Source organism: Ylistrum balloti, unplaced genomic scaffold (genome assembly GCF_031769215.1).
Source record: "Ylistrum balloti isolate Yb309-2 unplaced genomic scaffold, AGI_CSIRO_Ybal_v1 Utg371250, whole genome shotgun sequence".
In the NCBI taxonomy this organism is placed as follows: domain Eukaryota; kingdom Metazoa; phylum Mollusca; class Bivalvia; order Pectinida; family Pectinidae; genus Ylistrum; species Ylistrum balloti.
The window spans coordinates 160,898-188,058 of NW_026782676.1; the positions used below are offsets into that span (position 1 = coordinate 160,898).

At 32.7% G+C, this 27,161-nt stretch overlaps 1 protein-coding gene across 1 annotated transcript in view; it reads left to right on the top strand.

The window, feature by feature from the left end:
- The window catches only part of LOC132561646 (glutamate receptor-like), a 78,128-nt gene extending 51,203 nt beyond the window's left edge, over nt 1-26,925 (top strand). Inside the window, exons 3-17 of the mRNA XM_060226347.1 lie at nt 7,458-7,703; nt 12,256-12,455; nt 14,353-14,406; nt 14,683-14,820; nt 15,911-16,075; nt 16,792-16,899; nt 17,564-17,677; nt 18,302-18,535; nt 19,858-20,204; nt 20,706-20,904; nt 21,505-21,752; nt 22,272-22,383; nt 23,190-23,327; nt 24,553-24,660; nt 26,848-26,925. Of these exons, the coding sequence (XP_060082330.1) occupies nt 7,458-7,703; nt 12,256-12,455; nt 14,353-14,406; nt 14,683-14,820; nt 15,911-16,075; nt 16,792-16,899; nt 17,564-17,677; nt 18,302-18,535; nt 19,858-20,204; nt 20,706-20,904; nt 21,505-21,752; nt 22,272-22,383; nt 23,190-23,327; nt 24,553-24,660; nt 26,848-26,925 (2,489 nt within the window). The remainder of the gene's footprint in view (nt 1-7,457; nt 7,704-12,255; nt 12,456-14,352; nt 14,407-14,682; nt 14,821-15,910; nt 16,076-16,791; nt 16,900-17,563; nt 17,678-18,301; nt 18,536-19,857; nt 20,205-20,705; nt 20,905-21,504; nt 21,753-22,271; nt 22,384-23,189; nt 23,328-24,552; nt 24,661-26,847) is intronic.
- The last annotated feature ends 236 nt before the right edge of the window (nt 26,926-27,161 follow it).

Sequence of the window (27,161 nt, forward strand, 5' to 3'; positions counted from 1 at the left end):
AGTTACCCTGTATGTTTTAATTTCGAGTTTTTAAAATTTAACCTTGCTTCCCAGATGAGATAAATGGACAATGTTTTACTCCATCATAACTTTTATTCATTATTTTTTGTACTTTGCTTTTTCCTTTTTGATGAAATATGTCTTAATCTTAACAAACTTGAAAATGTCTGTAAAATCTGATGTCGCATTATATCATACCTTGCTGAGGGCCGATATAGCAATCAGTGTATCGTAGGTACGATAATTTTGTGCCTAGGTTTGTGTATCAGGTAGACATTTTAAAAACATTTAGATCTTATAAAAATAACCTCCATTCATACTTCCCAAAAATTGAAATAAAAACATCTTCTAGATACTACAGTCTTCAACTGTCCCATAAAGAAGATGTTGACAGCGATGGATACTGAAAAAGACATTGCTTACATCTAGTACCCTAGGCATCCTCGTATAGTTTGCACCTTAGATTTGTAATAAACCGAACACGAAGGATAACACTACGTATGTATTCCATTTACATGTTCTTGAAGGTTGTCTTTGTCAATAGCAAAACTTTACCTTCCTATGGTCTTTATTCGAAGTTAAAGACGTCCGGTCAATTTCAAATTCTACATCATTAGTAATGGTGACAGGGTATGACCAGCATTTGAGTAGTGGCGGCAGTGAAGTTTAACCGCATTGAACTCATAAATCGCTAGTTTATTCAAGGAGACATGCTGTTCCGCACGTTGTATGGGCCAATTGCAAGTTTGGCAGCTGGGTTTGACGTTTTCTTCCGTTCAAGAACTCCCAAATATGCCAAACATTGCAGTAAAATATCTTATAACTCGTCAGTAAGCACATGCTCCCTTTGACACTTGATCAATTTTAATTGTAGATTGTGTGATATAAACGCTCGTCTTTTTCTTAAATTGCATAAACGTCATTATGTTATACTCAGTTACAGCAAAACATGGTGACATTCCTTTTCAAGCTGAGCATATTTCATATTTACATCATGGTTTTATCTTTTCATCGTTTCGTATACTTCACTTTTGATTATATTCTTACCCTTCACCATAAACAACATAATTAGGGGCCGCAATAACTCAGCTGGTTAAAGCGTTGGCCCATGTAACATCTAGTGAACATACAAGGTGCATGGTTCGACGCACCTTACTCATAGTAATTTGTGCTCCTAATAATGATAAGAAACGGACCGCTTTGTGCTGACGATTGTGTCATTGGGCAAAGTCTTATTGTTCTGGATGGCGTGCAACAAGTAGCTTGTATGTTGTTGACCATGGCTGTTTAAGGGGTAGGATGGGGTGGGGAGGTGAAAAGGGGAATAAACATAGCAAATAAACTATAACATAATGTTTTATTCGTATGTATACGACGTTACACCAAATCTTGGAGACTATTCAGACTGCAGTCAGCAAGTTAAATCTCACACCCTGTTATTGAGTTTTGAGACTGACATAGAGTTTTGCCATGGGTATCATATATCCTCACACTTCTCTGAAAATATTGGCACTGTAGAAAGTTTGTATTGTATGTAAGATCCAATTTAATGGCTCGTTCTATGGAATGCTGTGACATATCAATATCTGCCTGTTATACTGAACCCACGAGAACGACAGGAATTCGCGTGTATACGAAGATTTGTTTATCAGTTTAACACCAGGTTTATTCTTAATCCCTTTAGGTTTCTCTTCCCATTTCAAATTAAATTAAATAGCAAACACAAGATTTCCATTAAGCCACAAATATATATCTACCAAAATACTAAATTATTCAGAATTCTTAAAGTTAAAACAATTCTCATACTTTATCTTAATATGTTACATGGCAACTGACACGTGGTCTTTGGATACACAGATCGTTCACATAATTATTGTTTTTTTATAAAGATAACTTCTCATAGCAAAGACAAATTAAATTATATGAAATTGACGCTCATCGGTCTCCGTTAAAAACTCAAAAAGCCTAATGTGGAAACAGTAAGGTATGAAAATATGAACCATTTGGTGTCTTCTCGACTCGGTGTGTAAACGACAAGGGGTTAAAATTTGTACTAATTGGTGTCTGCTCGACAATCAGCTTTGTGTATAAATGATGAGGTATGGAATTAGTTCTTATCGTTGTCTGTTCCTCAGAAGTTTGGTACCCTACAGTGTAAACATTGGAGGTGTCACATGACCGTGTACTTCATTGCAATTGTATTATGATATGACGTTTGTGATATCCGGTTTTCAGTATCAAAAGCGACCAGAACTATATCCTTTCTATTTCAATCTTAAATAAGAATATTTTAAATGTTATGTTATATCATCCATATGAACATTGAGAGGTTATTCAAATCACACGATAACTTGATACAGGACGAGATTTTAAAAAAGCTAGTTGAAATAAATATATATACAAATATTCAATAGCTTAAACGTGCTGCTGAATGATACTTCATTAAACCAAACAGCTGGACGGATTCAGTGTGTCTAATTCGTCTTTCAAATGTACGAAGTTTGTAAGATAGTCGCCTTTACTAGTGCGCAATACCATTTTGTTCTTTAAATACTGTCACAGTTCAAAAATGGTTCCATACCACAGTTATTGAAAACAGTTAATTCAAACAAAATGTTGCTAGATATAGTTACGGCAATGTGTTCAAACACACTTACAATAAAACGGGTTACTAAAGTGTTTCCAATTTAATCCAAACGACTGGTTTGACTCCAACGCATCTCTTGTAAATAAATGAAAACTGATACTTATAGAAACTGCAGAAAAAATAGGAATTGCTTTGAGCAGTGAACAAGGAACATCCTAAAGCAGAAGGCACAGAAAAAACAAACAACAATTAAATTCTGCATTAGAGTGTTTGTCGTTGAAAAAGAAAATAGGAACAAAAAACACGGAGAGCAAATCAATTAGCCCTTGAAATTAGGTAAATAAATACTGCTACATATTAATGACAGAAAAACAAGAATAATTCTAAAGATATTCCACAAAATACAATATTCCATTTACGACAACCGATCACGTGTTGTTAACTATAAGTGGTATGATATTCTGAGTAGTTAACAACCGAGGTAGTTGTGTCCTCAAACACACCAAAGCGAGATCGAACGCCTAATCTTAATTTAGATAGATCATATTAGTGAACAACCATTAAATTTTTCGTTTTTTAATTTTCATCTTATAATGTCATATCAAATGTCGTAATATATAAGAAAACCCAAGCAAATAACACTCTGTAAGGTTGTTCTTTTGTTGAACGCTTTCCATTCCCTAAAAGAGTTCATTTGACCTTGAAGATTTAAATTACAAACATTCCCGTTTGTGTTATTATTGGCATCTAACCCTATAACGAATACAGAATTTCGTTCTTTGGGCTCCAAGGTCAACCTGAAAATTTGTTTTCCTATTCTCGTTCTCATACTGAAATCAGTACAAATGTCAAATATGTTTCCCGTCGGTGTCACAGAACGTTTAAGCAATTAGTGCTACTTATATATTTCAGATGATCCATCCTTTAGAAACTGTTAGATATAGTTACCTGATATCTGAACAATTTCGAGGTTGTGGAATACATATAACATCTGTGTTATCTTCTATTTGGTCAGTGGGATAGCGATTATCTATGTAGGAGATGAGATTATTAAATTCAGTTTACACTTGGGATCCTGGTCTGTAGTTGGATCAATATATCCACTCCTTGCCAATAATGCGGCGAAACTACACTCTTCTCCAACAATCAAATTACAGTGTTGTTACTTAAGGGACATCGTCCAGACCTCTCGCCGTATCGATCGAGATCTCTTAGCCTGTACTCCTATTTGATGTTCAATTACTGAATCAATTCTAAAAATCATTCATCCTACAACTAATAGTTTCAGTTTCTCTCCCTTCCGGAAGCTATGGAGAAATGGCGCTTGCGTGCGGCGAACGCAAGTTTCCGTGAGGAAGCAAAGCATGCAACGCCAAGAACGTACTTAGATAACCAGTAAGAAACTGGTATTAAAGGTTCGGTTGCCGCTAAACTTGTGCAAATAATCGAAATGATATTCATCAATCTGCACTTTAATGACCTAACAAAATCAGAAATGATAACGACTCGAGATTCCAGTTTTCAGTATCGATTTGAACATTTTCAATTTCCTACTTCCTCTATGATGTATTCCCGTGTGGGTGACATGGACAGACCCGGTGTTAGAAATAATTTGTTCCATTTTTAGTCAACGTGTGAAGTTTTACAGATAGAATTTTCTGAATGTGGTAATTTAACCGAAAATAAGTGGCAATTATACTGAAATAATATCCATTGAATTACAGTGTTAAACATACGGGTTTCGAATTCGGCATGTCGGAATAAAAGTTTGCACATTCTTCATCCAATATTGCATTTGCCACTTGTGTAAGATGTTAAAATTATTTCAACACCGATTCAGGAAACAGTTTTCTTTTTCGATAGATTTCCTATTATATGCCTCACATACACAGACATATTGTATTCCTTATTTACACAACGAAATTTTAAGGAAATATAGCGTATTATACATATCGCAGACAAAATTCGAAAAAAATGTGATACGAGCAATTTTGTTCATGTTTCATTAACTGTCATTTCTAAAATGTTTCTTTATCCTAGATGACTTAAACTGTCTAAAACGAAAACAATAATACAGCACCAAAAGAATTATTGTTCACTGAGCTGTGGTAGAGATAATATGTTTTTTGAAGTGATAAACAGACAAAACTGTCACAAACATGATATATGTAGGGACATAACGTATCATATATACAGCAAAGCAAATTGCTTTCTCTGGTGAATGGAACTCTCGCACGTTTAAGGGCGTTGAACGTTAAAACTAAGTAAAATATCCACAAAACATTCATGTTTGACAAAAACAAAACAAAAACAAAAAACAACAAAAAAAAAAACAAAAACAAAAAACAAAAACAAAAAACAAAAAAAAAAAAAACAAAAAAATAAAAAAAAAAAAAAAAAAAAAAAAAACAAAAACAACAAAAACAAAAAAACTAAACAAAAACAAGAAGTTTTTACTTGTTGGTAAATATTCCTGAACAAACCAAAGTTCGGCGTAAAATGAGGAAATCAACCGATTCCATTAATCACCTGACGAACATTTTCACTATTATAAATATTTCTACAGCAGTACCATTTTCCTCGATATGATTGACCATATCAACTTTACGAACCTGTACCCGGCAGTAAAGAATGATTTATTTACTCGCGTTAATGTTGTAAGAAGCAATTTACTCATCTGCAATTTGCACGGAAGAAAACTACCACAACAACATGATGGTGTTGGAGAAAAGTGATCTGATTTTGCATGTTAAGGAGATTTTAATAACATACCATGCATATAATATTTACTGAAATAGGTATGTTTTAAACTATTTCGAAACTTGGACTGGAAATTAAATTGATATCTAAAATAGTTTCAGATAATACCGAGACAGGATACCGCATGGACTGACAGAGATTCCAGAAACATTGAAAACATTACCCTCTACAACGTATTCGAAGTTACTTTGTACCCGTAATGTTAAACTAGAGCATAAAACAGAGCTGAAATATCTTCTATCCGTTATAACTCTCATAGGCATAAAGATATATTGCTTACTGCCTGAACATACAGCTGAACTTTTGACCTTTACTCCCATAAGCAACGCCGGCGCTTTGATGACGTTGACATAGCGCTATAATGACGTATATGCAATTCACATGGAGACCATCAATCATCGATTCCACTTAGCATGCGCACGTCAAAATTACTATGTGAATCCTATCTCATTGCTCCCTCGATATTTACGTTCACAGCATCTAAAACGGACATTCTGGAAATCGCTGTAGATATTTGACACCAGTCGACAAACACTAAACATATAAATCATGATTTCAGGGTTTCTCTCTCAAATGAATATCGAGCGATGCCATCACTCTCTCATGCAGGGTTTTGATAGAGACTGTATTGTATTTCAATAGCAGAATTAACACTTCTAATGGCATGGACCCGTTTCTAGTGTTCTCAGTAATACAATTGTGTTTCGGTGTGATATATTTACAATCATTATCACATGAGACAATCTAGCTTCCGTAATGTCTATATCTCTATGACTAAGTTCTCATAACAAAATTAACTGCATAGGAAATCATCAAATTCTAATCATATTATAAAATAAAATGCAATGATACGCGAGAGGCAATATAGAAACCTTTCAAACAACAGTTATACATGGATAGCAAATCCAATAGTCACTTTCCTGTGGTGGATGCAATTAACACCGATCCATTTTTTGAGATGTGTTTTGGATGCAAACCGATAACGCTAAATATCGAACATCGATATTTTTTCTCCCCCCTTACGAAGGTTTTAGAAATGTTTAACAAACAACCCCGTAACACTTCACACCTTGTATGTTACTATCGAATAACATTGCGACTACACAACTATCTCGTAGGCAAATTACTGTGCTCGTGGTGAGCAAGGAAGACTCCCAAAATACAATGGTAAGATGCAGAGTTGTGTGTTTGGAAAGACTGTCAGTCCCGAAACATGTACTTCCAGAGCAGCTAATTGTAACACACCAATTGCGTCTGCATTATGTATAGAACCGAACTTCAAATATTGACTATAAACAAATTACAGTTTGCAGACACATTATACTTCTTTCGTAAAGATCAAAATTGAAAATATCGACGTCTAAAATTTTCTACATGTATGCATGCAGATACTTATAATATTTATGATGTTGCTTTCAACGCTACTTACAATAGGATTATTCCTAATGCGATTTTTTAAAAATTTCACATCCAGTTGAACAAAATATTTGAATGTTATTTGTATCAATACTATAAAGTCATTATTTACCGGACTCAAATTTCTTGTTTATTACAATTTAAACAAAAATATTTTTGTTGGCACTTGATATACGTATTTCTTCTGTTTATCCTTCCATGGATATATGTATCTAACTAAGTCCTCAAAGCTAGCACTAAACAGTCTGTTAGAAGCGAATATTAAAATGACGTCCGCCAGCTGACACTTTGAACTAACCATTAGGAGAGTTTGAGGTTATAATAACGTAATATACCGTAAAAGCAAAGATATGTTGTTATGCTAGAAAAAAAAGCGACAAAGAACGCCACCAATTTGGTTTATCAAACATTTCCTTTCAGTTATCTCATTTCTTTGTGTCAAATAAAGCCAAACGTAGCATTACTTACTTGAATTGACCAAGGTTTACATGGCTGGTGTAGCCAATGAAGCAGAAGACGGTGACACTTCCGAAACACCTGAAATGTTTCTCACTGTTCTTTTTCAAGGATCTCCGTGTAAATCTTTCTTTTGTTTCACACATTAAGATATGTTTTTTCCTAGTGTTGTTGAATTTGAGTTTGGATTATGATTATGTTGACTTTCTAATAAATATATTTTATCTATTTTTTTCAGTATGTGAACAGCTTGAAAATGGAGTTCTTGCATTTGTTGCGATGTCAAAAGTTTGTGCCTTGTCAACGATACAATCGTACAGCGACACGTTCCAGGCACCGTTCATAACACTGAGCATGCCCCAAAATACCACTTCCGAAGATCCGTACCAGTTGTATCTAAGGCCCCATTATATCGACGGCCTGGTTGACGTCATCGTTCTTTATGGGTGGAAAGAATTGTTATATATATATGACACGGATGAAGGTAGGTCAGATAACGCTAATGCACAAATAGAGTACAAGTATGTAGCTTTGATCATTGATTCATTATGATCTGGGGAAAAGTTTTAAGGTCGCCATAGTGGTCCCATTGGGATATGTTAGATATGAAGCAGGATGTATTTGATGCTGGTCAGTGTACCCTTTGAGTCCTTTGTTGTTTTCCTTATTCTCATTTGGAAACATGACATTGCTTACTTGGATTAACCATGATTTACATGGTGGATGTCAGAGGTAAAAACAAAAGAGAAAACTTTTCTTCCGGAACACCATTGTCTTGAAAACATAAAAGGAAGAGTCCTTGTACTTTTTCATGAGTCTTCATGTAAAGTTTTCTTCTGTTAATATTGTACCCTACTTTCATCGAATTTGAGTGTGATTTTAATTATTTTAAAATATCGATATTTTCATAAGTTCATTCTTATAAAAAAAGAAACTTTCTTTGGTAATTTTAAGTGTTTAACAACTTTAGAATAACAAAGAAAACAAAAACAAAACAAAAAAAACAAAAAAACACGGACTTATATAGTAAGTAATCATATTTGATAATGGATTGTGTAATACATCTAATATCATGTCAATGGTGTGATGTACAATGGAGTGCTTTTCATTGGCTGTGTGATTCAAACACGTTGGTGATGTCATAATATGAACAATGACTTTACGTCATGAATTCAAAATGATGTAACGGAACGACTGCCTCCGTTGGATGTCATTATCTTAACTTTTACTGCATAACTTGTCAAAACGTAACTTTTCTAGTTACGTATGTTATGTGATAAAACGTGTTTTTCATTTATTTTCATTTCATATAAGATTTTACGAAATTTGTCTCATAATGACGTTATTTTGATAAAAAATTAAAAAAAAAAAACCCATTAAGACATTAACCGGTTTTACTGCTTTAAAAAATATTGAAATGTAGTTGTGAATTTAGCGAGAGCTTTCTGGTGTTGACATTGATCGATTAACATCAGTTAAAACGTCGAAAGAGTTGTGAAAATCATCAGCATATGAGATATTTAGCTCGCATACCGATTAATATAATGTTATGAATCAAAATAACGTTAGCATATTAAGTAAATGCTGAGTGCGTACGTATTTGCCTGCTTACGAAAGATATCGACATTCATTGCGCATAAGCTGCAAACTATGATGGAATAATTGAATGTTTCGATAGAATGTTGTTTCATTTATTATCTGTTTGTTGACTATTTAATACATGCATTATATATTAGTCACGGATATTTTGAAACAAACTACAAATTAGACGTCGGTTAAGAATTACGTAATATCCTATTCAAAGTCACTAATCTCATCTTCAATGCAGTTTTGAAATAAAACATCTGGAAGTAATTTAAGATATCTCGTTCGAAGTTAATTCATTTAAGCCCTTCCTGTGTTATCGTAGGATAAGCACCACCTTCGGATAACATTCATTTGGGTTAAAAGAATTCAATTATAAAACAATTGTTTAATAGTATTTTATAATGACAATTAAGTTTGTTTTAATCATACCAAGCAACAACAAAGTAGAGATGAAAAAATTAAATTCTAAAACGTGATAATCGTCTAGTAAAAGAGAGTTTAGCTTTCTTTGTTTCTTGAAAGACAATTCAATTGAAAAAAAGTAGAACTCTAACAATATCATTTTCATTATAATGATTTTGTTTCAAACTGACTTGTAAGAATATAATTAGATTTTTGAACCGTGACAGAAATTTGATTTGAAAAAGTTATATACAAAAACAACAAATCATGTGATTTTTGGGTATGTAGGTAAGCATATGAGATCAATACAAATGTAAAAGTATCGTATTCATACCATATAGCGATAAATTGATTTGAAATAAAATACCTATGACTTCACTTTACTTTTGCATATTGCCTTAAATTATAATCGCAATTTCGATGTGTGTTGCGAACTAAGGGCACCGAGACGTGTGAATGCAAACATTACAGTCGACCGTTCATAACGAATATCCTCAAATAACAGCCTAAAATACTCATAAGACTCTGTAAGTAATGTTGTGGGTGGAAACAGTGCTCTAATGATATAGGTGAGTATTTTGACATGTATAGGAGTCTTGGTGTTCCTGTGGTGTACAGTTTTTACCACTTGTAGTCCATGACCTGTTATTAGAAAGCACTTGCAATACAGACAATTCTAAAAACTACAAAATCTACAAGTATTTTCCACTGTATTGATACCTATAAATTTCTACTCAATTCTTCACTTATCTAAAAGAAACATACCTGGAATTAAATAGAATGGAAGACGAAATTTAGATTTCGATTAATCTTTTTTAATCACATTTTTACGCGACTTAATGAGTAATGGAAAAAAACACCATTAATCATGTAATTTTGTTTTCTATTTGTTTGTTTTTGATAAAATGTGACCGGAACAGGAACTATATTATAATATCCATGTTTTAGCTTTTCAATGCTGTAGATAGAGTCATCATCTTTCATGTTCACCTAACGTAAGCTGATATAAGCAATTATATATTACATATTTTTCCAACACTTGAAAAAGATTAAGTTAGTTTCCAAAATTAATTTATAAAAAGGTTTAATCAAAGTCGACTATTTAGTGGTTCTGTGTTATACACAAAATACAACTTCGACCATTTTGAGGACAGACATCCAAAATATATATCGATAACATGTCAATAGCTGTTTTAACAGTGCATGATATGAATATGAATAGATACAATATATGGATTTCAAACGTTTTGGTGATAGCACTTGTTAAGAATCCTATGCGAAGAGAACTTATGAAATGGACCCAGACAGCGAATTTTATGCACTGCGAGTTCTATATGTTTCCTGACACCTATTTGACAGCAATGAACTCTGGTGATGTACATGTTTCTAGTTCCGAGAGAGAAAATTATATCGATCCACAATCCAAATATATGTTTGTTGATGATTACGCCGCAAATACCATTTGAGTACGTTTCGAGTGATTTAGATGATGCGTGCAGTGGATATTTGAGAATAGACTTAATACGGGTAATTTTCCCTTGTAACGTCATTCACGTAATATAATAACACTGCACGGGCGTATTGATGTTCTTTAAGAATAATCTTACATAAGTTTTGGCTTAATTCCAACCGAGAAATTTACAATTTTGTTGTTTGTCGATCCCTTTCCCTATCTTTTAGGACACTGATATCGTTGGAGAGGATAGAATCACATTAACTAAGATCATCAAGACATTTTATAATGGATATTGAAATTTGTTTTCCTAGATATGAAATTAAAGTATAAATCTATTTATTTATTCATAATTTTCCATGAAGACACAAGTGAATTATTCTAATGACCGCACCTATATGAGCTAGCGCATGAAATGTCGATTACACTCTCCATGAATCCTGATAGTAATTCGTAACCAGAAAAAAGGTCCTAAAACCTTTCAATCCGTTTTACCAATGTTATCTTTCTTAGAACATATACAGGAGATTAATAATTCCTTTCATTTGTGTCTGTTAAATAACGTGGACTTCTGTTATGATATCGTCATATCATGGAAACTTTTTTCATTTCCATTTGAAAGCTTTATTTAAACGCTGTCGGCCAGGCGTCTTTTTTATATTTTAACGCTGTTTTTTTGTTTTCGTGGATACAGATCATTAGACCCTTCATATGGTCATGGAATGATGCTAGTGTTGTCACACTGGAATGTATCCATACTTTAAATGGACACGATATCATGACTTCCTAACTTGTTGCATAATACTAATAACCAATTCTTACATCAGATCAGTAAAACCTCAAAGTTAAAAAGAAAACAGCATGAACTAATAATAAAGACTTAAGCTTGTCATGAAATTGGAAAAGAAATAATTCGCTGAGAAGGATAGAAAAATGGGAAAAATCAATGTTAACATAATTACAATTCAATCAAAACTAGGGCAAAATATGAACAAAAAATATTGACACAGAGACTCCTTAAAAAGTACAAGGAGACTAAGATCAGGTGTTCCGGAAGAGTAAGCAACTTCTGATTCATCGGCGACATCCACCATGTAAATCTTGGTCAGTCCAAGTAGGTTATGTTTTCAAATGAGAACATTGTATATAAGAACGGCACCAACAGGTTAACTATCAAGTATCTAACATAATATTTCTCAATGAGATCACTATGACAACCTTAATACTTTCCCATACTTTTCAACAATCTGCAACGTTTGAAACCCTGTTTACTAGTTGGCTATGTGTAGAAATCTCACGAAGAAGTAATCATACCAAGGTCAAATGTGAGATGGTGTTAAGAGATATGTCCGAAAGAGAAAAGTTGTTTCGGAAGACGAGAAATGATAAATGCAGATTTAGTCTGCTATCAAGATTAACCATGAAATGGATGCACCATTCAAAAAGCAGCAAGAAATTAACGAAACATATGCGAACTATTGAATATAAAATTTCATGAAATATCGTAAATTAAATTTCCTTATTACTTTATTTGATGAACATTTCCTCCCAAAATTGCATAATACATAATAAAAACATCACTTTAAACTATTAGGTTTAGTCCGGCTACAGCAACTCTTCCAGGCTTTTAATGTAAGAGAATACGAGCTAATTGACATACATGTGAAGCGAGTACGAGATGGGAGGGAATCGTACAGTCTACTGAGGGACATGTACAGCAAAGTGAAGGAAACTGACCTTCGAATTTTACTGGACATTGCGACAAGTGAGGCCAGGACACTTATACTGAAAGTCGTAAGTATCACTAATAAATCACAATACCTTACCCAGTTCACATTTTGAAAACTTGACATTACATAGAATGACATAGATTTGTTTACATTTGCACTCGTTTTGTCGATTTTTATCTTGCTATTGATATTTTGTTGTTGTTTTTCTACACAGCTTTTTCGTATCACGCGTGCATGCCATCAACAATAGGTTGTAGTATGTTATTACCAGAGAATGCATGTCTTCGACAGCTAAACAAACATATCTATTATCAAGAACTCCCTAGTTGATTGAAGTGATATTGCAAATGTAGAGCTTTTGTTTTAAAGGTGTTGGGTGAATATTCTACCAGACAATGCCTGATAGACATCACCTATATAACGATTAAGTGATTTTTTTTTTTTTTTTTTTGGTTGGGGGGGGGGACGAATGGGGGTGGGATTAACTAATTATACTTTCTTTCTCGACAATGCATAAATTCATTGCGACTCGACATTAATGTGCTCCCGTTTAACTATGCTCATTCTGACGGTGCAGTGTTGTTGCTTTACTGAACAAGTAAGACCTTTATAATGTATAAACCGCATGAACCACAGTTTATATGATGACTTTTGACAATGTTCTATGATGATAATACAGACAGTTCTAGACAAGCTATTGTCCAATAACTCATCTATTCAGCCATCAAGCAAGTCTTGGTTAAAATTTTAATACAAGAACATGGGTAATGCCTCACACTTCACATAGATAATATCAAATATTGATAGCTTTCTGTTATTTCTAATTCTCTGTCTAAAAGTTTGCAGTTTTGAGATATTGAGATATTGCAGAAATCTGATATTCACACGCTGATACCATGTTACATGTAACGAAAGCGAACCAAGACAGCCACATATTCTCTGTGTATGTGCTTTACTTCGTATTTACTGAAGCCTAGTTATGTGTACAACACAATTTTGCAGACAAATAAGGAAAATGAAATGTCACCTTTTTATACCATCCGACTCAACACTTCACTAATTGAAGAACATTCTAGACACAAAAAGTCTCCGTTTAAACCTCGCTTTGCTAAGGTAGAATTTCACACTTTCTTTATGTAATCAATAACAGCAATGTGTTAAGCTCTCGAATTGTATGATCGGGTGCGTAAGCGACCTTTACAGAAATAGCTCAACGTGTTTAGAAACCTGATGCTATCCCATCGATTTTTTTCGAGGGGTGACCTCGGAAATGTCGGTGAAAGGATCCCGATAGCTATTTAAAGTTGAATAAATAGAAAGTGCGATAATGTGTTGTTGCAAATGTTTCGTAAATAAAAGAGTAAATACCCATGTTACTATAAAATCAAAAGTGGGGCTCAAATTTCGTTGTCTCACAAAAAAATACATAATTGTTTTCTCTGTTTTTTGTGACTGATTCTTACTAATAGGTACTAAAGTACTAAAACAACGAATAGTATTGATTTGACAATACCTGTAATGCATGTGACCAAACATCTAACATTGATGATATGTATATATGTTTTAATAGGTTTTTTTCTGATAATGGAATATATTAAACATTTTCAAATATATTTTTGGATTTTTTAGCGTTGATTACACAATTATACGAATCAAACGGTTAGCTTAAATAAAATCAGAAAGAAATCAATGTAATTATAAAATTAGGATCTCGCTGGTGATAATAGCATCCAGATGTAACTTCACTTGTGGGGATTTATTTAGGTTATAACAGAGGCGTTATCAGATTTATGATACACTATACAACATACTATGGAATCTAAACGGTCTTACCGATTGTTTACATCATGAGACAGTACAAAAATCTCTCTTTTGTTATACTTTGTCCTAGTTGTATTGCATTTGAGTTTTAATAATGACTATTTTCACATGATGGTATTTTCTCAATGTTTTCGTTACAGAGAAACGACAGAGATATGATAAACAACAGATTTCACTTTCTGCTAGCAGATCTGGTGCGTATTTCATCAACTGATACACTAGGAAATCGATTTTCACCAAGGAACATTTATATTTTTTAAAGAAAATTATTTTTAAAATATCCTTTTTTAACATGGTGTAACATCGTTTGAAAGTGCTAATGATATGTATTGATTGAACAGAAAAACTTATCGTTTTTACAACAATGAGCTTTTCATATAGGCAATTGTGTTAATTCATACATGAGAACTTATTGCCTTAGTAAATGAAGTTTTACTTATTGCGTTTATGATTTGTCACTGTGTTCTAAGGATATAAATGATATGGGGGATGACACTTTAAAAAGTGGGTTGAATGTGACGGGATTCCAACTGAACGCCACCGAAGATGGACCAGCAAAGAACATGGATAGAGAATTATATGCTGAAATAAAAAACAAAAATATTACCGTATGTATTCTCTCATCTTGGTGATGATTTTTAATCTGTTTTATTATATTAAAATGTATATATCTAAATATTCATTACAAACCGTTACAGAGTTCTCTCTCCTGGTGGTGACGTTTTAAGATATCGTTTCATATATGAATCATATGACGTGGATAGACGGCCTTTAACGAGCTTCTTACATTCGCAGACAATTAACTAGGCCAAAACAGATGTTGTACCTCCGATATCGTTTAGTACTGAAAAAGATGCTAACACAAGTTAAAACAAAATTTTACGCAACAGTTGTTTATATTAATACGTCATCGAGGTTGTATCCTTTACCGTCTAGTTTGAAATTAATCATAACCATAAACAGTTGTCGAAAATGTAACAGGATTCCTTTTGTATTTTGGGTTAAATCTATCAATTATCTATTGATCAATTATTTATGAACATTTACGCGAAAGTAGCTATCCATTAATTAAAAACAATAAATGAGGTATGGAGTGCCGTTGTTTAATTTTTCTTATATATAATCTTAAGTTATAATCTTCTGCTACACAAAAATCAACATTCGCTGTAAAGATTTTTATCAGTAATGGCAGGATATCATGGTTTATCACTCGCTTAAATGTATCAACTATCAAATTGTGACCTCTAAAATAAAGTTTTGATGCTGACCCTTGTGTTCAAGCGAATGTTTTTGCGGGACTGAAATTCCGCGATTTCAGGAAAAAAAAATTTCGAAACATGATTTCGTGGATTAAGGGAATAAATGCTTTCAACGAAAGTAAGGCCTGAACAAAAACTTGATAGCCTGGTGGTAATTTTAAGGATGTCTCAGTAAAATCTACTCGATTTCATAAGCGATATCGCAAAACGTTTTAAAGTTATATTTTAGATGTATCAGTGTATCAAAATGGCTTTGAACAGTTTCAATCAATATTAAAAGAAATCATTGATGCAAGTAAACAGCAATTTTAGAATTTCTAATCGATTTTGATTTGGTTCATTCATATCTTATTCATCTTTTGTTTGTTCCGTTGTTATTTTGTTGGCAGTCATCGACAATTGTAGATCTCACATAATATATTTCTATTATTCATTCCAGCTTGAGAAGGCACTGGTACTGGACGCGGTCCGCTTGATCCACAAAGCGACGAAAAAATTAAAATCCGATCACCACGAAAAAAAACAAAAAGGGTTAAACTGCAGAGTTGGAGATGCAACGGTACGCTGGGCACCAGGGAAAAGTTTCATGAGCGCCTTAAGGAATGTAAGTTAAAATGAATCAAAATGTCTTTTTATATGCATTATATTCATTAATCCGCTGCAGACAAAATATTATGCTATTCCATGTATTAAAGAAACAGAACGACGGCTTTGCAAGTAATATGAAATAAAATGCACCTTTTAACCATTGCTTTTCTTTAAACATATTCCGGTAAATAAAAGAATACGGGCACAGAGGTGCCACGATAGCTTAGATTGTAGAGCGTTTTTCTACATAACTTCCGTCAAAAAATCCGATTAACATTGTCCACTATTTCTTACCTGTGGCAGTATCTGTTTCTCGAGAAACGGAGATGTTAATGTCGGATGCATCCTTAGGTAAGACAATTAACTGTCACTAGTCCGGACGACATATGACGGACCCTGTATTCTGTTCAGTGAAGTAGGCATTATCTGTAAGGAAAAATCCACACATATTGTTTACTTGGTGACAAACACAACAAACAAATAAAACATCATTTATCGTTTGCCAAAAGTATTCATTACTAAGTTTATAAACTTTTAAAATAATTCCAATTCAAACAACAATATGGAAGCTATCCTTACTTACAGCATATATACATTTATTTACGTAATATATTCCACTGTTGTTGGACAGCAACTTTTTTTGAAATTAAGCCAATAATTCATATTTACAGAGATTTTCAGTTATCTCGATTCAGAGATACCTGATAACTTTCTATTATTAATATTTTACAGACAACATATAATGGACTTACAGGAACCGTCCAGTTTGATGACAGGGGGTTTAGGAAAAAGTTCAAACTTCCTCTGATACAAACGACAATGAACATGGAGAAAGCCAAGGTGAATCTTTCTAAATATTTAGTGTTGCAGGTTCTGCAAATCTCTATAACTTGAACCAATCACATCTACCATAGGAACTCATGTAAAGATAATTTATTTATGCTATTGATCAAGTGTAATTTTTAGGAATAATATTTCACAAATAAAGATTCATGTGTTTTACCAAAATACAAAGGGAAAATTCTTTTTTTCTTTTCTGGTTTAATTACTATCAAACATTTCTTCGGGATTAAGTTTTTATCGTCATTATCATTATGTCATGGTAAAATCACTTTTAAGTAAACCATGCTAAACAACATTTTGAGTTTTTGATATGAACTAAACACCACATGGTTACAGTTGAGTGTTTAAAGGAATAGTGCCAATACAAATACTTAATTATTTGTAATAAAAGTTACATTAAAGATATCTGATACTCTGCAAACACTGTTTGGAAATTAATTTATGCATGTTTCAATATATCTATTAAACCTATACTTTTGCGTGTCTCATGTAACTTATGTAACTATGCTTGAATTTGTAAATGATCTCCAAACATTAAGCATGCATTACATTTTATAGCTCATAAGCCAAGGTATATGAATGTTTACGGACACATTCAGATATAATGAAAAATAAAAGAACAAAACCAGAGGTACGAGCTCATTATGTTTTAATACGATAGGTTGGAGAATTTACTCGTGAGGGAGGTCTTACTCAGCATGATCCAAAAGTGGTGCCTCCCCCAAAAGGACAGCCATCCGATCAAAACGAGACAAAAATCGTAACTACAGTTTTGGTAAGTATGCACATATTAACCCCAATATCTGGAGTAACAGTTGCAAGAAAAGCAAAGCAATGCGAACACAATCACTGAAGACTCAAGCAACAAGTATTTTATCATTTATACTGAGAGTCACTTTCCAGTTTTCTCACCATTGCCTAACAACTATGTAACTTTAACCGGTCTGTTTAAGTTTAAACTGATATGGCACTTTGATAATGTAATCATTTAAGGTGATATTGTATTTCCTTAACAAGTTGAGTCTAATTCTTAGTACTGGTGACATTGTACTGTCACAGAAAATGGAACATTTGTATTTTGATTTGACAGATATATGATGACAACTGGTCGTATAATATGTTGTTAAACAAACGAAAGAAAGAAAGAGAGAAAGAAAGGAAAAAATAAAGACAGAAGAAAGAAATAAGTTATTGTTATGATTTCATCTTCCGTTGATATTTTCAAGTATCACTTTTCTTCTTTGAAAAAGAATATAACATTTTCTTTAAACACAATATTTATATTTATATATATATTATATTTTAATTCATTACTTTCATCTAAATGTCAACAGATTTGATACAAATAACATATAGATTTTTTGTATTCATATTTGTGTATATAACACTATTTCACCAGGATCCTCCGTACGTGATGATAAAGAAGGATGCACTGCATGACCCTAAAGCGTACATGTCACGTGAAAAAAGATGTGGAAAACATAAGTTTGAAGGATTTTGTATAGATCTGGCAGAAAAAATAGCAAACTATGTCAATATTACCTATGACATATGTTTGGTAAGTGATTTCAATTATGGGACCATGCTTAAAAACGGAACGTGGAATGGAATGGTAGGAGAGCTCACACGAAGGGTAAGATTCCAGATGTTTTGATAAGTCTAAAAACTTTCGTATGAATATTACGGTTGGAAAGTTTGCAATAACATAACAAGGAGTAGAACGTTCACATTCTTTATGATTATGAGTCGTGGTTCCATGTGTCATATCATATCTTAGTAAACAATGTAAATATGAGCTTGCATGAATGTCTATGTATGATTTAAAAAAACGAGTCTTAGAATTTTTAAAGTTCACTTTTTAAAATTAATAAAAGAAAAAGAATTTAAAAAAAGTAAATCGCACATCAAATGGAAACGATTTTTGTCATGATCGATGATTCAAGTATTGTATAAAACGTATATTCCCATGTTCATTTCTACTCTATGTTCTAGATCTCAAATGTTACGTCACAGAGCATTATGGTATTGAGTAATGGCAATAAATCATTCAAACCTGACGTCACTATAGTTTATATAACACGATAATTATCTTGATTATAATGACATTACTATTATCATTTGATGTTACTCATTCAAAAACAGAATATTACAAAATCTTAAAAATCATCTTCACTCTTCCACTAAACTGGATATACACAACATCATAATACTCTATTTGTCGACTGCAAATAGAGTTCTACGTTGCAGCGATGTTCTTTACAAAACCCTTGCGTTAAAAATGATTCTATTCCAGTGTTGTTTTGACTCCATTCAAATGGTTGGCCTACCGCTGCCGAGTTGATACCAAAATTAGGCTCGGAAAACAGTGAGATATAAAGAAGTATTTATTAGGGATGAAACAGTATACTCGATATAGTGTGATGTATTATCCATATTTTATTTTGGCGCGACGGTAATATAACACATTTTAAGTTTGATACAAATATACGTAAAACTGCTAAAAGGTATTTTGTAGAGTTTTATAATTTCCTTTTCTATCGTGATGCAGTTTACTACCCTGATATGATCAGTGGTCTCATTCAAGCGCATACATGATACAAACACATGTAAACAACATGGCGGAAACCCGATCTTATTTGTCTAGTTTCTGTAATGTTCTTAAAGTAGCTAAACACTTTTACTTATGGTAAACGTATTGCACTCGTTACACTCCTATATTTATATGTCCAAACCAAATTTATGTTACAACTAAAAATATATATAACCTAATATATCTATATATAGTGTATATATGTACATGTATATATATATCAATACATGTGATTTTGAACATCTTTAGTATGAATATAAGTATACAAAAACCTAAAACCAAACGTACATCAGTGTGATCAGTAATCAGTGTCATTTGAATGTAATATAAATAATTATTGACAATGCTTGTCGACTAAATTGCAGGAAGCCGACCTCGCTATTGCACCAATTACCATTTCATCAGCAAGAGAAAGAGTTGTAGATTTCACGAAGCCTTTCATGAGTCTTGGAATCAGCATTATGATCAAGAAACCAAGCAACGCCAAAGCCCATGTTTTCTCGTTTATGGACCCGTTATCTTACGAGATCTGGATGTGTATTTTATTCGCATATGTTGGTGTGAGTGTCGTTCTATTCCTCGTGAGTCGCTTTAGTCCAACGGAATGGCACGTGGAAGATGATTCAAGTATAACCAACGACTTTACTATATCAAATAGTCTTTGGTATTCTTTAGGAGCATTTATGCAGCAAGGATGTGACATATCCCCAAAGTACGTATTGACAAGCAGTTTGCATACAAAACCAGAGTATAAAATCATTAATGTAATCGATTGACAACATATATGATTATGATTCGCTTACTTACACCAATCATGATCTTTTTCTAAACGTATAGCATCATATTTTATTTTATTTGTGTACAAAACAATTCAACACCTACAATCAATTCAAAACAAAACAATTTTGTTTTAAGTATCAGAATTTTTTTTTCCAAATATCATAATTATCATGTCGCTAGAATTATCTGATTGAAGTGTTTAGTGTGCAATGTACTTGTCTAGCTTATGAAAAATATATATTGTTTATAAACTTACTTCTTTAACGAGAGACTACAATGGACATCAATATAATACAAAGAAATATCTGAAGAGTTATATACAAGAGAGACAACTCAAGTCAGAAATCCCAGTAAGAGAAAACGTACATCCTAACAAACACCCTTTTAAAGCAGAGATGAAATTGATTGTTGAAATCGACTGTGTTTTTTTCAGAGCAATATCAGGTAGAGTAGTCGGAAGCGTGTGGTGGTTTTTCACTCTCATCATCATATCGTCCTATACTGCTAATCTGGCTGCCTTCCTTACCGTAGAGCGGATGAATACTCCCATAGAGTCTGCCGAGGACTTAGCTAAACAGACGAACATACAGTACGGAGTGATGAATGCAGGCACAACAAAGGATTTCTTCAAGGTATCTTGACAGATGAAGTTTCAGCAACTGTACCGTTGAATTTGACATTGATCGTCTGATTTAAATGTTCATTTTATATCTGCAATTATCTATATATTTTTTTCTAAACAAATAACACAGTAAAATATGGGCACATATAACACGTGTTTAATAAGATTGTAAAAACGACATAGAAGTAAATAACACCTTGACTACAAATTTCAAATATGATGATATATAAAACGTAAAACATAATTTTTAAACATCCTTGTCTTTGCTGCATTCTGACGTTAGTTTTGTTTCTAGGAAATAACTGTCAGAGTAATATTATATGAAATAAAGATTTACGTTCATTTCAATGTTCAGGAACGTATTATTTCAAAAAGTTACATCAGGATATTTAAAGGGTTTAAATTTCCGTGGATTAATCTAAAAAAAGGACGATCATCGAGATTTCGTTTGACTTAAATTTCAACACCCCTGCCCTATTTTCTGGCCTTTTTTGAAAACAATTCTTACATTATTTGTTGATTTCTGACACTTATAACTGTATTGACTGTCACTGATCATAATATTCCCAATATTCTTTCTTATGGAAACTATTTATTTTTATAATTTCAGTATTCCAAAGTCGCAATATACGAGCGCATGTGGGCATACATGACATCTGCAAGTCCGAGTGTGTTTGTGAGTAACAATTCTGCCGGTATAGCCAAAGTAAGAAGATCGAATTCAAAATATGCCTTCTTAGTAGAATCGACTATGAATGAATATACCAATATGAGAAAACCGTGCGATACGATGAAGGTGGGCACAAACTTGGATTCCAAAGGTTATGGTATCGCTACACCAGTGGGGTCGTCTCTTCGGTACGTACTAATGAAAGAGAATATTCAATGTGTACTAAATGTTTTACATCTGTATTGCTTTAATGAACTATTCTTGATACAGCACAATCACGTGATGATAACTGCATAAGACCAACAAAAAAAGGAAAGGAGGTTTGACATTTTGGGTCATTCTGTGGCCATTTAGTATTCATTTATTTTATTGCATTATTATTTTTTTAAGATTAGCTGCACGGATGCTCGTAAAAACATTATATTGTGTTGTGTATTCTCATAGAAAATGTTCGGGTTAAACATGATATTAGAGTGAATGTTCTATGTTTTACAAAATTATTTTCCCAAAAGGATACGTCATGCTTATAAATAGATTTTAGTTATTAATATGATATCATTATCCGTTTGATTAAACAGCGACATATCATGCGTTTTTCGTTTAATGTTTTGTACACGAAGTGAAATATAGATTCATGTTTGAATATAAAAGTATTACAGTGGTAGTTTCAGGTGGTGGTATGAACAATATGATTATATGTTTATTAGAGATAAACTTACGTTGGCCGTACTACACTTCCGGGAATCCGGTCACCTTCAGCAGCTGAAAAAGAAATGGTGGGATGATCGGTCGGAATGTCCATCCCCGGGAACAGCGTCTGTGAGTGTGGCAGATGAAATACTTCCCTGATTTGTTTTTGTCAAAAGCTTTTATTTTCATATCATTTAAGAAATCCCTATTCATTTCTTCATATATTAGATATTTAATTCAAAAAACATTTTGAATCATTTATCGACGTTCATGACTGTTATCAAAATCTTTTATAATATTTTATTCAAAGTGTATACATGTGTAACGATTCACATATCAAAATACAAGGGTTTCAAATCATGTATCAGATATGACGGTGTAACATGCCATTGACATCAACGTGTTTATATCAGCAATTTACGAGGTAAGGTGGAAATGTTAAGCTCCGTTTCTCATATACCAATAAGTCAATCACTTTAGCCACCAAGTACTATGTAGCGGATGCGACATAGTTTTTCGCTTGACCTGCCATTGTCAATGGGGAACCAACACTTCTATTTACTCTGCTTCTTGTGTGTGATAAAGTTATCTCGACGCCAGATGGTACGCTAGCTAACGTTAGTTTTGTTTGAGAATAATAAAGAATAAGTATAATTTGTAATTTCCATTGAAACTAATACCATATAAGAGGAAAACATTTGTTTACATTGTCATTTATAAATACAGATAACATATGAAGTATAACAAAATGAATTTTGCCATGCATCTTGTCTGGTAACAGTTTTATAATGCTTTTACATGTTGAAAACAAGAAGGAATACAAGAAACAACTGTCGGCTTTAAAGATAGAATGTACATTTGTGTCTTTTCCATTGGGGTTTTTAATTGACAATATCAACCTAAAATATAACCATTGTTGTCTAATTTGTTTTCAGGATGGTGGTCAGACAGCTCTAACTCTAAATAATGTCGCTGGAATATTCTACATCCTCATATCAGGCTTGACACTGGCTATTCTTATAGCTGGCTGTGAATTCATTTACAAATCTGTCGTTGATTCTAAAAAGTCAAAGGTAAGGAAGAAACATCAGTGAGTCATATCAATAACACTATGAATCAACCCTCAAAATAGTTTAACACGTTTAAGGTCTGAAGTGATTTTTAAAATTCTCATGCAATGAAAATAATTCATGAAGAAATCAAACTTTCCAGAGCAATGTATATGCATGTTTTCGGGATATTTTAAGCAATTAAAAGAGAAGCAAATACGATATAATGATATATATACATATGTAACAGCTACCTAAATATAGGTATGAATAATTAGAGTAATTTGACAAAAACTTCAATTCCCCAGCTCCCCCGTTTGCTCCACATGCATGTTTAAGCCAATAAAAATCGCCGCTTTAATTTGAATAGTTTTATTGCAGTCAATTTAGATTATTGCAGCTGAAAAAAAATAATTACATAGTATCATATGCATGATATGGAAAATCGTTAGGTTTTGGGATGAATTATTGAAGGTTGAATGAATGCGTAATGATGTATCTATTAGCAGATTATTCTTATTAAAATATACCCGAACACAAAAGTAGATATCTATATCATAGTAACATCAGCATTTGAATTTTCTGCATGCTCTTCTTCTTAACTATCAAATACATGTACGTTTTATGGAAGTTTTCATCCCTCACGACAATATTTCAAACGGAACCTTTACTCATCATCCGTAGCATGCTTTTAATCTAGCGACTGTACTTACATTTATCCATAACTTGCATCATCCTTCACTTAGTTTTCAAATTTGACATTGAAATTTTATTAGAAATTAGTAGGATAAGATAAATAAGGTAAGTTATCATATATATGTAGCATGTTATACAAATAATTATGATATTTACAACGAAATCATGTACGTTTGCATATACATCATGTGAAAAAAAAATGGAAAAATATATAGATCATTGAATGTTCAGTTTGCTTGTTTAAATATTTATACATGTATGTACTTTTGACTCTTCACGTCTTTTGTTTGTTATGTTACCAATATTCTTTCGCATCTTTTTTGAATTTCACACTTGGTTTTTGCAATATGCCTTCGCTCACTTCAGCGCATCTCAACATAATCTTTCTTTAATAAACAATCATATTTCTAAAACGTTTTTGAACATTTCCCAAAATACGAATCTTGATTTATGAAATTGAACTTTTAATAAATGTAATGATCGATAAATGCCTATAAATTTAGTGATTCAATTAAATAACAATAATAATCTACGAAGTTTTAATTATCCACAGACATCTTTTGGGTCAGTATTACGATGCAAGGCTCGTCTTTCGTTCCGAGGTTCTTTTGATAAAGAGGCTTCGGATGCTGGTGTTCCCATCAGGAAAACCATGTCTACGGTATGTTTGCGCTGCCCGGGATCCACTATGAGTAGCAATGATACGTAGAAATAGTATGGTTGATAAAATATTTTATCAGTACAATAAACAAGCTACAATACTGAAAACAACGTAATCCCGTACGATACTGTATGTAGGTATGTAAACAATGGGAAATAAATCATAGTTAACGTCCTGAGTGCTATAACTCACGTCACGTTAGTGGGATATGATCTTTAGAGTGAACCCATGTGGATAAATAACACGTTATTCATTCGCGATAATAGATTTGTTAGCTGGTCATTTTATATCATTAAATCCTGTTTACAAAATACGCATTCGTATTTTATTTACAGGACGAAAACAAGTTTGAAGTTGATCTTGATTAAATCAGAACGACTGATAAGAATACGTTCGCTGACTTATATTCCAATAGGCTTTATATTAAGGCTTTTTATGGCACTAAATATTTTAAAATAGTTCAATACTTCTAAATATTTTCAATAATCTATATTTTTCTAAAACATGTTCCTGAATTATCATAGCAACCGATGATAATGCATTTTATGAAGTATATGTCTACCGGTAGGTAGATATATATCTAATATATATATAGATATATATCTAAACTTTTTTTCATATATTTCTAAATATTTATCAACAAAAAGTGTTGCTCAATGATCAGAACAAGTGGTAAAATGCGGTCATCAAAAGGATATTTCAATCATCAGGGTTTTAATAAATGAATAATACTAAATATAATAATTTATATACTTTTGTATTTATATATCATTATACATACATTTATATCTTCTTTGTTTTTCATGATAAAAAAAGCGTTACTTCCTTATCAGAGCAGCTGATGATAATGTGATTTTTTTGTGTCAACCACTAGGGTTTAATTGTAAGGTTAGTATAACAAGAGACTAATAGCTATTGATAAGATTCCTCAAATGACTTCATATATCTTAACTCAGATGACTTACATGACCCTAATACATGTATTATATTAGACTTAGATATAATTAATTTTGTGTTAGCTTCTCCACGAGAAATATAGTTAACCACAGACGTTGCTATTGAAACATTGGTTTACACGCCTCCGATAACTAATGCCTCGGTCATAGACGAAAATATTGGGGAAATAGTCAAATCATAGTGTAGATAATACGATACACACACACACATATATCTATATTTCTAATTCCTCGACTTTATAAAATCAATGTGTGCATTTTAAGAGATAATATCAAGATGGCATTTATGAAATATTTTCAGAAGACAAGATGAAGAAAACAATAAGTTCCAATTAGGTATTTTCAATTATTATGTTATACGTATCCGTCTGCAACTGATTCATATATGGATCGTATCAAAATGCCTTAATGTGTTAACTTTGATTATACACACGTCTTCGTAAGTCAATGACTCATAAAGCACTTAGAAAAAACACACAGAAAATAATACAACACAACTAATGTACAAGCATTGTTTAAAGAAATCCAGAACTTCCACTCTCAGATTTTTCCTAAATATGTTCATCAGACGCACATAAGTATTAACACAACAAAGCAATGTAAACTCATACAGCCATTTGTATCAGCTGTTTGTTTCTACAATTCTCTCAAATGGTGGATCACGGGCAAGTGTAAAAAAATTTGATATTGTGTAGTTTGATGGAAGAAATTAGAGCTTACCCGAGTGGCCCCAGATGTCTAGCTGTACGTAGTCTGTGTATTGTAGTCTTCCACCCTATAATATCCAGTAGCGTAGGCAGACGATGTTGTGCAATCCACTGTAAACTTAATACATAGACTAGTCATACTATCACCTTGTATTAGTAAGACATCTAGTAGTGTTCAAAACATAAAAATTTTCTATTAGATATGTACGATATTAAACGCATAATAAACACATTTTTGTTAATGTTTACTTCCAATATATATTTATTGTACAAGAGTGCGCTGGAAAACATTTTAATAAACTGCTTTTTATCTGTTTTAGATGAATTTTTGTATTGCTAGATGAATAGGTAGGCTTACACTAGTGCAATCCTTGAATTATATTTTCCCTTTCCCAGTCTTTCCTTTTTCAAACAAAAAAGACCTTCGTGACAGTTTTTTTGTATGTTTATTTTACGTTTATGTTTGTGTTTGGTGTGTTCCCGTGTCGTTTTCCGGTGTATTTACCCATTACTTTGATTTTCAGTATACATATACCGGACCAACACAGCTGCCTGGGTTTGATCCTTATCCGGATACAAACAACACTCACACCCAAGTGTGACGTCACGATAATCATCATTGATGTGGAACTGACATTAAAATATTAAGATATCCTTTTTTTGAGAAAATGCTACTACACTGTGTACGAAACATGTTAATCCTACAAATTATGAAAACAAGAACGCATGTTTGGTGATGCACAGCCAACCGATTTTCTCAGGACTTGCAATCATACAGCGGATAGTTGATCTGGGAAATACCTACACCTTTATTGTAGCTTTAAAACAATGGAGTTCT